Source organism: Oryctolagus cuniculus, chromosome 2 (assembly GCF_051225735.1).
Source record: "Oryctolagus cuniculus isolate XC-2025 breed Fujian yellow rabbit chromosome 2, ASM5122573v1, whole genome shotgun sequence".
Classification (NCBI taxonomy): domain Eukaryota; kingdom Metazoa; phylum Chordata; class Mammalia; order Lagomorpha; family Leporidae; genus Oryctolagus; species Oryctolagus cuniculus.
In genome coordinates, this window is record NC_142868.1 from 3,456,742 (window position 1) to 3,470,092 (window position 13,351).

The following is a 13,351-nucleotide window of genomic DNA, read 5'->3' on the forward strand; positions in this document are numbered from 1 at the left end:
GGGGGAAGGGTCAGGCCTGCCAGCACTCAGCCACATGCTTGCATGGCATGCCAAAATCAGTCATGGCGGGGGAGTGGGGGCAGCGAGGACAGACCCCGGCCCACAAGCTTCCACACATGGGACCCTTGTCTCTCGAGGCTGCGTGGATCCTTGGCCCTCAAGCACCCCTAAGGCACCTGGAACATCCTGGAGCCAGCCTTGGTCCTGCCCACCCCTGACTCTTGCCACCACCCGGACTGCGGCTGGCAGCCAACCCCCTGCCCAGAAGCCCCAAGTCCATTGCCTGTGGAGGGCGCAGGCCCCCCACCCCGAGTGGCCCCTCTCTCGGGTGCCCTCCTGCTGCCCCCGTCGCCCAGCTGTGACACTGCACTTCCGGCTCACGTTGTATACGAACGTCCACTCCCAGCCAACAGCACAAGTGCAGCAGGGCCTCAGGGATTCGGGGCCGGGCAAAGACAGAGTGGACTTCGCAGGCTGCGGCGCGGAGGACAGCGTCGGAGGCCACCCGTGCCCCCTGGGGTGTCACCTTCCCTGTGGGCCGAGGACCCCCTGGGTCAGCACCTGCTTCTCTGCACCTGGGTCTTTCGAAGCCCCGCTCCCCAGCTCCAGGCAGCCTGGAAGGCCCGTCCAGCAGCGAGCACGCAGGCAGAAGTTTGTCGTGAAGGGAAGCCGGCTTTTTCTTGCTTCCGCGTTGGTGAACCCAGCGCGGTGACATTGGACTTGGGACAGAAAATCCTAGGGCGGAGCAGAAACGCAGGAGGCACAGTCGGGCAGCAGGTCTGCTTTGAACAGGACCCGCACCAGAACACTTGCGGAATGACAAGAATGACACTGACTACTGTCAGTTTACACAACTGCGAGCTGCTACATTTGTTACATTGTTGCACTTCTTGTTGACATATGATTCACAGAGGGCTGGGCCAGGCGGTTAGACACCCACATCCCACAGGGCAGTGCCTGAGTTCACCGCCGGGCGTGGCCCCGACCTCACCTCCTCTCATGCAGGCCCTGGGAGGCAGCAGCAAGGGTCAACTCCTGGGGTTTCTGTCACTCATGTGGGAGGCTTGGATGGAGTGCCCAGCTCCTGGCTTCAGCCCAGCCCTGTCCCGGCCATTGCAGGCATTCAGGGAGTGACCCAGCAGACAAGAACTCTGTCCCTCAAGGAAATAGAAATCAAGGTATGCGGTCAGCGCTGTGGCTTGGGGGTAAAGCCACCACCTGCAGTGCTGGCATCCCATACTGGCACCGGTTCGAGTTCCAGATGCTCCACTTCCGATCCAGCTCTCTGCTATGGCCTGAGAAAGCAGTGGAAGATGGCCCAAGTCCTTGGGCCCTGCACCCATGTGGGAGACCTAGAAGAAGCTCCTGGCTCCTGGCTTCAGATGGGCCCATCTGTGGCTGTTGCGGCCATCTGGGGAGTGAACGAGCAGATGAACGACCTCTCTCTGCCTCTCCTTCTCTCTCTGTGTAACTCTGATTTTCAAGTAAATAAATAAATATTTTTTAAAAAAATAAATTAAGGTATATGATGCAGTGGGTTTTAAAGATATTTATTTGAAAGTCAGAGTTATAGACAGACAGGAAGAGACAGAGAGAGAGGTCTTCCCTCCACTGGTTCACCCCCAGATGGCCACAATGGCCAGCATTGGGCCAGGCCAAAGCCAGGAGCCAGCAGCTTCTTCTGGGTCTCCCACGCAGGTGCAGGGTCCCAAGCACTCGGGCCATCCTTCACTGCTTTCCAGACCATAACAGAGAGCTGGACGGGAAGTGGAGCAGCCAGGACATGGACCAGCGCCCAAATGGGATGCGGGCATTTCGGGCAGTGGCTTTACCCGCCAGGCCACGGGGCCGGCCGCAGTGCAGGTTTGAGCACGGTCACAGTGTGGTACAGCTGTCACCCTCAGAAACCCCCACAGCCATTCCCTGCCCCCCACCCCAGGCCTTGGCAACCACTGACCGACTTTCCGTTCCTATGGAGTGGCCTGTCTTGGACGTCTGTGTCTGGTTTCCTTCCCCAGCATAACGCCCGGTGGCAGCAGGGTGGGCTCCAGTCCCTGCATGCCGGCCCCCGCGCCGCCAGCTGGCGGACGTTCCTGCCGTGACTCGGATAGGAAACTTAGGAGGGAAGAAACGGGAAAAAGTGGGAAAATACCAGAGAGAGAGACTAGCAAAGAGCCTAGGGAAAAGCCGGACGGAAAAGGTGCCGGAAGAAGCTATCGAAAGCCTAGGCATAGACTCGGATGCGGACTGTGGGAAAGAAGTTAGGATTGGACGTTAGGATTGAAAGCGAAAGTGAAAGTAAGAAGAAAGTTAGACTCAGATGTGGACTATGGCGGGGAAGCTAGGAGATTAAAAGCGAAAGTGAAACCTAGAAGAAACTTAGACTCTGATACAGACTGTGGGGAGAAGCCAGGAGAAATGAGGGAGGAATATTGTTGGAAGAAAAGTTAGGAAACATACCGGGTAGAGAAAAATATGTTAGGGAGGATGAAGCCGCAGGGGCAGGCTGAAGCGGAGACGTAAGCCAGGTTGGAATTCAAGTCAGCCCGGGGAACAAAAGGCGAAAAGCTAAAACCAGAGGTGGAGACGTAAGCCAGGTTGGAATCCATCAGATTAGCCCGGGGAGAAAAAGACGGGAAGCCAAACCATAAGGCGGAGACGTGTAAGCTAGGTTCAATTCTCCAGGTTAGCCCGGGGAACTTAGACTGAATACCGGTGTCGGAAACATGAGCTAGGCTGTGTGATTCGCAGAAGCTGCCGCGTGCAGAGAGCACGCGGGGCACGAATGGGGAGAGCGCACGGGGCGCGAGTAGGAAGTGCGGGGCTGGCGCGAGGCCGTGGTGCGGGCGCGAAGGGCGCAGAGACCGCAGAGCGCGCGCGAAGCCGGGAAGCTGCGCAGAGCCGGGAACCCGTGCAGATGAGAGAAGCGCGGGCTGAAGCGGCGCAGAGCCGGGAAGCCGCCACGGGGCGAGGCGCTGAGAAGCAGCCTCAGGGCAGGCACCGGGAAGCCGCGGGGATAAGAGAAAGTTTAGAAGTAAAATGAGAGAAATAGGAATGCTGGCAGATAGAAGTAAAATAGGAGAGATAGGAATGCCCGGAGATAGAGAAATAGAGAAAAATAAGGCCTCCCCACAACACGGCAATGAGAGAGCTTGCATTCGGTCTGTCTGATTAGTAAGACGATAAGCACCTGTGGGCGGCTGCAGGTCACCGAAGACAGGCACGTTATCAACACCAATAAGTCTCCCCACAAGACGGCAATGAGAAGGCTTGGATTCGGTTTGCCTGATTAGTAGGGCTTGTAAGCACCTGCAGGCAGTTCTAGCAGAGCAGAGCATGCGCTGCAGGGCACCAAATACAGGCATGCATCAGCGCCTAAAAACCTCCTCACAACATGGCGAAGAGAGGACCCGGATTCGGTTTGCCTGATTGGTAGGGCTTGTAAGCACCTGTGGGCAACTCCAGCAAGCAGAGCAGAGTGTGTGCCGCGGGGCACCGAAGACAGGCGCGTATCAACGCAAAAAAATAAAAAGAAAGGGGGATCTGTGGGGAGCAACTCGGACTAGACTGTTACTGGAATTAAGACTTATTCTATGCATCTGCTCTCCCACAATATGGCGCTGAGAAGGGAAACAGCTTCTACTCAGCTGCCTCCAGTTCAACCAATAAACTGTAGGACCTGCTCCTGATTGGAGGAGAGCAGCGTACTCGGCGTGTGGGTAGCAGAATTGGGATTGGTGGAAGAGGACTATAAAGGAGGAGAGAGACAACATGCACCAGGAACATCTATCTGAAGGAACACCTGTGCAGCCCCTGAGAGAGCCGGCCGGCGGTGTGCCGCTCCCCTGCGGAAGTGGGGAATGTCGCAGGGGGAACCGCCCTTCCACGGAGGTGGAGGGACGGTAGCCAACCCGGGAAGAACCAGCAGCAAACCCGGGGAGGGCCGAGCAGACGAAAGAACAGTGCAGGGTCCTGTGTCGTTCCTCCACGAAGAGGGGGAGCAACATAATGGTGCCGTGACTCGGATAGGAAGCCTAGGCAGGGTTTAGTGTCGTTCCTCCACGAAGAGGGGGAGCGACACATTCCAGCCTCCTCTTTCGATGGGGTCTTCACCAAATGGTTTCGGAAGCAACAGTGGGCAGCGGGCAGCTGTCCTTCCTGGCCCTTCCCCTAGTTTGAGAGGAAGTCCTTGCTCTAAGAAAGGCAGTGACCCCGGATGGAAGTTTTTATCAAAACGTCGTTATGGCCGGTGTTGGGCTGCAGCAGGGTAGGCCACCACGCAGGATGCAGGTTCAAGTCCCTGCTACTCCACTTCCAACCCAGCTCTCTGCTAATGTGCTGGGGAAGCAGCAGCATATGGCCCACCCACCCACGTGCGAGCCCCCGATGGATTTCTTGGCTGCCGGCTTTGGCCCAGCCCAGCCTTAGCTGTTGCACACATTTGTTGATTGAACGAGCAGATGGAAGATTCTCTCTGTCTTTCTCCTCTCTTACGCTGCCTTTCAAGTCAATTAATCAGGAAATCTTTTTTTTTAAAGCCTTTGGTAGGGAAAAAAAAAAAAAAGAGTTGGCAAGTCTGGGTCAGCTTCAAAGCCACCCCCACCCCCAACCTGGTCAGGGAGCCACAGGCAGGGTGGGTGGTGGGCTGGCCCAGCTGTTGCCACGGTGACACTACAGGCAGCCAACTCCCATTTCTCTGGGGCTTTTACTGCCCAGGGGTTTTCAGGAACCTGCATCTCAGGGGGCAAAGCCACCCACACAGCCTGGGACCACCTCTCCTTGCCCGGGGGTGGGAGGCAGGGGCTCGGTGCAGGGGGAGACGTGGAGGAAGCAGGCCCGAGGCTCCAGGGGGGCGTCAGGGACACACTGCTGTCCCCAGGCAGGTTTAGGATCCGGTCATCTAGAAATGGGGCTGGCACTGGGGTGGTGCAGCTCAGTGGGTTGAAAACGACCAGAACACGGGGCCGATTGTAACAGGAACAGCACAGAAAACCAAGACTTTAAAAATAGGAAAAGAAAGAAAAAGACCTCCTGGCCTCAGCCTCAGGCGGGCCCACGCACGTTTGATGAGCCTGGGTTTGCTTACGCCTGACGGAGCAGCCCTTTCCCCCATCTAAGAACACACCCAGAGCACGAGCTACAGGGGGAGGAAAGAAAACGACTGCTGACGCCTCAGCCTGAGGACCAGCGCCAGTGACAGTGGCCGACTGCTCCCAGCGTGCGGGTCTTAGTCGAGCCAGCTCCCATCCGTAGCACATGCCGGTTTCCACGCAGTTTCCTGGTCTTTTTCACTGCAAACTAAGGGCTGAATTTTTCCATGCCGTTAACAACATTTCAGAACTTACTGCTGTGTCAGGATAGACCCTAAGTGAACGGCACGCGTACTTTGGTGCCCTGAGAGCGACCGCACGTTCTGGAAGGCAAACCCAAGGGCAGCGTGGGAGACAGGGCGGCTCTGGGCTTCCTTATCTGCCTGGAGCAGAAGGGGTTCTGGAACAGGCAGCGGGGGGGGGGGGGGGGGGCAGCGCTCAGAGCTGCTCCCTGCAGGCGCCAAAGGGAGGGGCGGCTTCGTTCCGTCTCTGTCCCCACACAGCTTGGCTTGCACCTGCCGACCTTAGCCAGGTGGCGCAAAAACACTGGGGGAGGGGGGGCGCTGTGTGTAGCAGGTCAATCCGTCACCTGAAGCAACGGCATCCCATATGGGTGCCAGTTCAAGTCCCGGCTGCTCCACTTGATCCAGCTCTCTGCTGTGGCCTGGGAGAGCAGTGGAAGATGGTCCAAGTGCTTGGGCCCCTGCACCCACGTGGGAGACCCAGAAGAAGCTCCTGGCTCCTGGCTTTGGATTGGCACAGCTCCAGCCACTGCAGCCATTTGGGGAATGAACCAGCAGATGGAAGACCTCTCTCTCTGTCTCTACCTCTCTCTCTCTTTCTGCCTCTCCTCTCTCTGTGTAACTATGACTCTCAAATAAATAAATAAATCTTTAAAAAAAAAAAAAAAAAGGAAGGAAGGAGGGAAGAAAAGTCTTCCATCCGCTGGTTCACTCCCCAGATGGCCTCAACAGCTGGAGCTGAAGCCAGGAGCCTCTTCCAGGTCTCCCACGTGGGTGCAGGGGCCCAAGGACTTGGGCCATCCTCCACTGCTTTCCCAGGCACATTAGCAGGGAGCTGGATTGGAAGTGGAGCAGCCAGGACTCAAACCAGCACCCATAAGGGATGCCAGCGCCATAGGCGGAGGTTTAGTCTAGTGCATTACAGCACGGGCCCCTCAAAACATCACAAACACAACACATGTTTAAGGTAGACGGTATGGGGACTGGCTTCAGGACCACCTCTACAGCCAACGGGCACTGGATAAAAACCTGTTGGATGGGGAATGCGCATTGGACCCAGTGGTTAAGATACCTGCACCCCGCACCAGAGGGCCTGGGTTCAATTCCCGGCTCCGGCTCTGACCCAGCTTCCTGCCGGCGCAGACTCTGGGAGTCAGAGGTGATGGCCCCAGGGACTGGGAGATCTGCATTAAGTTCCTGGCTCCCGGCTCTGACCTGGCCTGGCCCGGCCTGTTGCAGGCATCTGGGAAGAGAACCGGCAGGCAGGAGCCCCCTCCCTGTCTGTCGGTCTATCTCTCCCCCTCCATCTCCTCACAGAAGCCAGTGCACAGGTGAGCGGAGGACGGGGTCCTGGTGCCTGCACCTCCGGCCAGCCGTGACCTCCAGGAATTCCAGGTGCTGCATCTGAGTCCACTTCCTCCTCACAATGGACGTAGCATCAAGTTCCAGGTGTCCCTGGCTCACGTGCTTTTGGCTGCACAGGAAGTGTCTACTCCACTGGAACCGCGGGCCAGCGTGGTGCTGAGGCCCGAGGCGCCAGGCACCCCCACTGTGATGGAAAGGGGTGGGCAAGGGATGACCCCAGCAGGGGGGCTAGGGAGGAAGTGTGCCGGTGCACCTGGGAGAGCACCTGGGGTGGGACTGCTGCTGTCGGGGCCCAGAGAGGAACCTCTGCACGTGAGGGTGGGGGGCAGAACTGCAGGCCCAGGGACCAGCAGGTGCCAAGATGTTGAGGGGGGACAAAGCCAGGGTGACCTGAAATCTACCAGACGGCATGAATGGCCTTGGTGCCTTCACTCAATTAACAGTCATCAAGTAGCCGTGTGTGCCGGGCCAGGCTTCCCCGTGGATTCTGGTTCCTGGCAGGGAACCCACGGGCCACCACCCTGCAAGGAAGCAGGGACGATAAATAAATAAATAAATAAATAAATAAATAAATAATATATATGTTAGGGAGGGGCTGGCACTGTGGCGCAGAGGGTTGAGCTGCTGTTTGGGAGGCCTGCGACCCGTATCAGAGTGCCTGGTTCAAGTCTTGGCTGCTCTGCTTCCAACCCAGCTCCCTGCTAGTGTGCCTGGGAGGCAGCAGTCACTGCCAGGTCCTTGGGTTCCTGCCGCCCATATGCGAGACCCGGAAGGAGCTCCTGGTTCCTGGCTTCAGCCTGGTGCGGCTCCAGCTGTCGCAGGTATTTCCAGAGTGCACAAGGCAGATGGAAGGTCTCTCTTCTCTCTCTCTCACTTTCAACTACATGTATAAATAAATCCTAAATATATAAGGGCTCTTGGTAAGAGAGAAAGGCAGCCTCTCTCCTTCCGGGGTGCCTGGTCTCATCAAATCACGGGGGTTCCTGGGGTCAGAGAGTGACCGCTTGCTCGGCTAGCGTGGTCAGTTCATTCACTCAGCTCCCAAGTCTTGACCGTAGCCTCGGCTGAGCCCAGCACCTTGTGGGACTCTGGGGAAGCCAGGAAGTGGCAGAGGCAGGTCGCCATCCCAGCAGCAAACAGCAAACCTCAGCCTTGAAGCCCCTAGGATCACAGCAGCAGCCCACCGGGCCTGGGAGCCGAGCCGTGGCCCAGCCGTTGACCCCGCATTCTGCCCATAACCCCCAAGGGTGCTACCGCAGGGGAGGTGCCCCTGCCTCTGGCCACACACGGCACGCACGCCTTCCTGGAACCCAGCAAGGCGCAGCCTCCCCGGGGCTGGCACAGCCTCCTCCCAGGGCAGGCCCCAAGGCCGGGCGGCTGTGCGGCTGGGAGAACAGGGCCGCATTATGAGGGCTCCAGAGGGTGGCGTGGGCAGACAGAGGGCCCGAGTGTGTGCAGGGAGCTCAGAATAGCTCGTTGAGCTCAGCAGTGGGAAGAAGCGGGGCTTTATTAGGGAGGGCCCGGCAGGGCAGAGACGGAGGCCACGCCCGCCGGCCGTGCCTCTGCAGCCACAGCCTGGGCCCTGCGCGGAGCTGCACCTGGGCAGCCCCACAGCCGTGTCTGCGCGGGGCCAGCCCACAGACAGCCAGTCTGACGCAGAGAAGTCGCCCACCCAGCTCTGCCTTCCCTCCCCCGCCCCCTCCAGGGCAGACACATGATCTGCAGTTTCAATTTCCAAACGGCACTCCCGGGAGCACCCGGCCCGGCCACGCAGGTCCTGGGGTGCACGTCCCAAGCGGGACGCCAGCGAGCAGCAGGCCGTGCCCGGCGGGACGCGCGACTAAGCCACACGGACGCATCCACGCAGTGGGACCTTCCCGGCCATGCAAAGACTGGGACACGCGGCACCACAGGAGACAATGGCACGAGGTGCCGGAGGGCCTGGATCACGGAGAACAGAGGTTGCCGGGGCCTTGGGACGTGATGGGCCCGAGGGTCTCGTGGGAACGGTTTCGGTCCTGGGGATGGACGCTGGTGACGGTCACGTGGCACGCACTTTCAAGCGGCCAACATGCGAGCGTGCATGCATGGCTTTATCACTTTCTGGCCTCTCAGCTGAGCCCGGCCTGAAGTCCCATGGTTGTGGGGGCCGCGTGCTGGGGCTTCCGCGTCGCCAGAGGCTGGGGGCAGCCCCGCGGCAGAGACGGCAGCTCAGGGAGGGAGCCGGCAGCACCCCGCGCTCAGGACACAGCAAGGAGACGCAGGAGGGAGCAAGGGGCAAAGCCCGCGGCACCCCAGGGCCTGAGCCTGGTGCGTGAACTGGCAGAGCCCAGCCCGGGCTGCCTGTTTTACCACCACTTGCAAAAAAGGATCCCAAAGCTGATTGGCTGAAAAAGTATCAGAAGCCCATTTCCAGTGCGAACGCCTTTCTCAGGATTCCAGAGCAGGCAGCAAGTTCCACTCACTCATCTCATGTCCACACACACGCACACACACGCACACACACGCACACACACGCACAGGCATGCACACACACGCACACACACACACACGCACAGGCATGCACACACACGCACACACATGCACACACATACACACACACGCACAGGCATGCACACACACGCACACACAGAGACACACATGCACAGGCATGCACACACATGCACAGGCATGCACACACAGACACACACAGGCATGCACACACATGCACACATACACACATAGAGAGACACATACACACACATGCACAGACACACATGCACACACAGAGACATACATGCACACACAGAGATATACATGCACACAGATGCACACAGAGACACACATACACACATGCACACACAGAGACACACATACACACATGCACCACAGGCAGGCATACACACATGCACACACAGAGACACACATACACACATGCACATACAGAGACACACATGCACACACATGCACACACAGGCATGCATGCACACACATACACACAGATGCACACACAGAGACACATACAGAGACACACATACCCACAGATGCACACACATACACATGCATACACACAGAGAGACACACATACACACACATGCACAGACACACATGCACACATGCACACACAGAGACATACATGCACACACAGAGACACGCATACACAGAGATGCACACACAGAGACACTCATACAGAGACACACATACACACAGATGCACACACAGAGACACACATACACACATGCACACACAGAGACACGCATACACACATGCACCACAGGCAGGCATACACACACATACACACACACAGAGACACACATACACACATGCACAGACACACATGCACACATGCACACACAGAGACACGCATACACACATGCACAGACACACATGCACACAGAGAGACATACATGTACACAGACACGCATACACACATGCACCACAGGCATGCATGCACACACAGAGACACACATACACACACACAGACACACATGCACCACAGACACAGATACACACATGCACAAGGCACGCACACACATGCACACAGGCGGGCATGCACACACATACACACAGAGACACACATACAGAGACACACATGAACACACAGAGACACGCATACACACATGCACAGACACACATGCACACAGAGACATACATGTACACACAGACACGCATACACACATGCACCACAGGCGTGCATGCACACAGAGACACACATACACACATGCACACACAGAGACACACATGCACACAGGCACACACACACACACACATGCACCACAGGCATGCATGCACACACAGAGACACACATACACACACACAGACACACATGCACCACAGACACAGATACACACATGCACAAGGCACGCACACACATGCACACAGGCGGGCATGCACATGAAGGCATCCATGCGCAGAGACAGTGCACATACACGTGTGCACATACAGACATGCACACACATACATGTGCGTGCACACACACAGGGTCCAGAAACTCCACCCCGCTGGGATCTCCATTCGCAGCGGGGCAGGAAACGACCTGCTACTGACGTCTGCCGAAAGCCTCGGCGTTGCGAGACAGCTTTGGGGAGTTTCTTCCCCAGACCAACCCTGACGGGTTTCCCAGTGCGGCCGGTGCCAGTCTCGGAGGGGACAGGTGAAGTGGCTCTGCACCGAGAGCCTGGCGCTGTCTTCGTTATCCGTCACCAGCGCCGGCGAGGGGCAGACGGCGCTCCCCCGCCGACTCGCTCTCCAAGTGCCGGCGACAGCGAGGACGGGGCCAGGCCAAGCCGGGACCCAGGGGCTCCAGCCGGGCCTCCGGGGGGCTGGCAGCGACTCAACCGCTTGAGCGATGGCTGCAGGGGAGTTGGGGCGGGGCCCGAGTCCTCGGGTGGGGGCGGGGGTCTCGACCACCAGGTCCAACACCGGCCTGCGAATGTCTTCGGGGGGGGGGGGGCCGAGGCAGGTGGGGCTGCTGGGCGGGGGCTGCCGCAGAGGCCGGGAGGGGGGGCCACGCGGGGTTTGTAGCTTCGCCTCCTTGAGGGAGACGCGGGAGATCCGAGAAACCCCAGGACACTTGCGGTAGGGGAGCGACCTGGGAGCCTGGGCCACAGGACAGGACCGAGAGGCCAGAGAGGCCGCAAGGGTGGCGTCTCTGCGTGTGTGTGCATGGATGTGTGTGCGCGTGCTTACCCTGCACAACTCTGTGTACATGCGTGTGTACACGTTTGTGTGTACGACTGTGTCCACATGTGTTAGCATGTGTACATGCCAGCATGACTGTGCATATACATGCGTGTTTGCATGTGTGCTCATGTGTGCGCGCACAACTCTGTGTACATGCTTATACGTGTGTATGTGTGTTTGTATGAGTACAGCTGTGTTCACATGTGTGTGATACGTGTGCTATGCGTGTGGGCATGCATGCGTGTGCACCCACGTGCTGGCGAGTCTCTCCTTTGCTTGGGACCCCAGGGGTCTTCCTCCCCGCGAGGCTGAACTGGGAAGAAGGGGGAGGACCAGGCCCAGGGGGCGGGTGGTAGGAAAGCTCTCTCGTCAGGCTGAAGTACCACAGGGCCGGACGAGAGGCGAATCCGGCCAGCGATACCCGGCTTATGGGACGTGCTAGGACCTCAGGGCAGGGGCGGGGAGGGCACGTCCAGTCCTGACCTGGGGAGCTGAGCCCGCGGGCCCTCTGTCTCCCTGCCAGCCGCCCACACGTCCTCACCATCCCCTTCCACTCACTCACCCGAGACAGGGGACAGCCTGCTCTGCACTGGGCCCGGTGCCGGTGCCGCGGACTGAGATGGACGAGATGGACAATGGCCGTCATCCGTGCCCTCGTGGAGGAGACAGACAGACAAGTACAGAAAGAAACGGGTGCAGCCCTTCCAAAGAGGCAAAGGCCACTGGCCAGAGCCACAGACCGCGGGCCGCCGGTGCTGCCCCTCCCCGCTCTGTGCCTTGAGCCACTGCTGCAGCCCCTACTCTGCACCCCGCGAGCCCCTCAGGATGGACAGGGTCCGGGGGCTCTGCAGCCCCAACGCCAGGGCCTTGGGTTCCGGGAGGCAGAGGCTGGACCGGCCCTCCCAGGCCTTTCCTGCTCCCGCAGCGCCCCCTGGTGGGCAGCAGCTGTGCCTGCACCAGACACGGCCCCGCCCTCCCCACCTCGCGTCCCCGACTGCTCGGCCACCTTGCAAAGCTTGGAAACCTCTTCTTGCTCTCGGAAAGGCAATGCTGCACGCCTGGCCTGCACATTCCCGGGGCGTGGCTAAGGGAGACGCCCTCCCTGGACCCCCGCGAGCACCTGCAGCCCCTAAGGCTTGGGTTGGCTGAAGCTGCCCCTGGTATCTGACCTTGCCACGCGCAGGCCAGCCCGCGGGCTCCTGGGAGAACCCCGACCCTCCTTCCGCGTCCTTAGCTCCAGGGAGCTTGGTTTCCCGCGGACACGTTTGACTGAGCTCCGCGTCTGCCTCGCCACCTGTCCCGTTGGTCCAGGGCTCAGGCACGCTGGACTTCCTGCTGGGAACTCAACAAGCCCCACAGAGCCCACGGAGCCCAGCCCACGAGCAGGGGGCAGTGGGGGACAGGCACGCTGGGCTTCCCACTGGCCTGTCTGGCGGGGCGGGGACCTGTGCTGCCTGCCCGGCATCCCGAGCCCATCTTTCTCCTCCTCAACAAGAACTCACCATCGCCCCACGCAGCGCCTGACAGCGGCTAAGTGCCAACCAGGACGCCGGCCGTGTCCTCCTCGGACAGGGCGTGCACTCAAGTTCGTCTCCGCTGCCCACTCCAGGTGACCGCCCAAGAACCCGAGTCCTCGCTCAGCCCACGCGGAGGCCCCTGGCCTGGCCTGGCCCAGCTCAGCTGCTGAGGCCAAATGGGGAGTGAACCAGCACCCGGAGCGGCCACTCTGCCTCACAAGTAAACTTAAAATCAAGTCAACAGTTGAGCCGATTACCGTTCCTATTGGTTACTATTCTAATTTTCTCAACCTAGCTTTTATTTATTTATTTGAAAGGCAGAGTTAGAAAGAGGCCAAGACAGAGAGGTCCTCCATCTGCCGGCCCCCTCTGCTGCAGGTAACTGAGCCCTGGGACTGGGAAGGTCTCCGCTCACAGCACGCTGCGGCTGGCGCCTCCTGGGACTTAGCTTCTCTCCCGGCCGCAGCAGTGCCCT

General features: G+C 59.0%; 1 protein-coding gene across 1 annotated transcript; it reads right to left on the minus strand.

The window, feature by feature from the left end:
• Positions 1 to 9,167: 9,167 nt before the first annotated feature.
• LOC149127668 (uncharacterized) lies at positions 9,168 to 10,228 on the minus strand. The gene is made up of 2 exons (XM_089326848.1): positions 9,988 to 10,228; positions 9,168 to 9,859 (listed from the first exon to the last, which is right to left on the minus strand). Exons 1-2 carry the CDS (start codon positions 10,226 to 10,228, stop codon positions 9,168 to 9,170), a joined length of 933 nt encoding a protein of 310 aa, XP_089182974.1.
• Positions 10,229 to 13,351: the final 3,123 nt, after the last annotated feature.

What these genes read in the sequence shown, in the direction of transcription:
- LOC149127668 (XM_089326848.1), bottom strand. Translation starts at nt 10,228, where the DNA reads ATGCCCGCCTGTGTGCATGTGTGTGCGTGCCTTGTGCATGTGTGTATC. An exon ending in CTGTGCATGTGTGTATGTGT is followed by an intron (nt 9,860 to 9,987) that starts GTCTCTGTGTGT and finishes TCTCTGTATGAG; the next exon opens with TGTCTCTGTGTGTGCATCTC.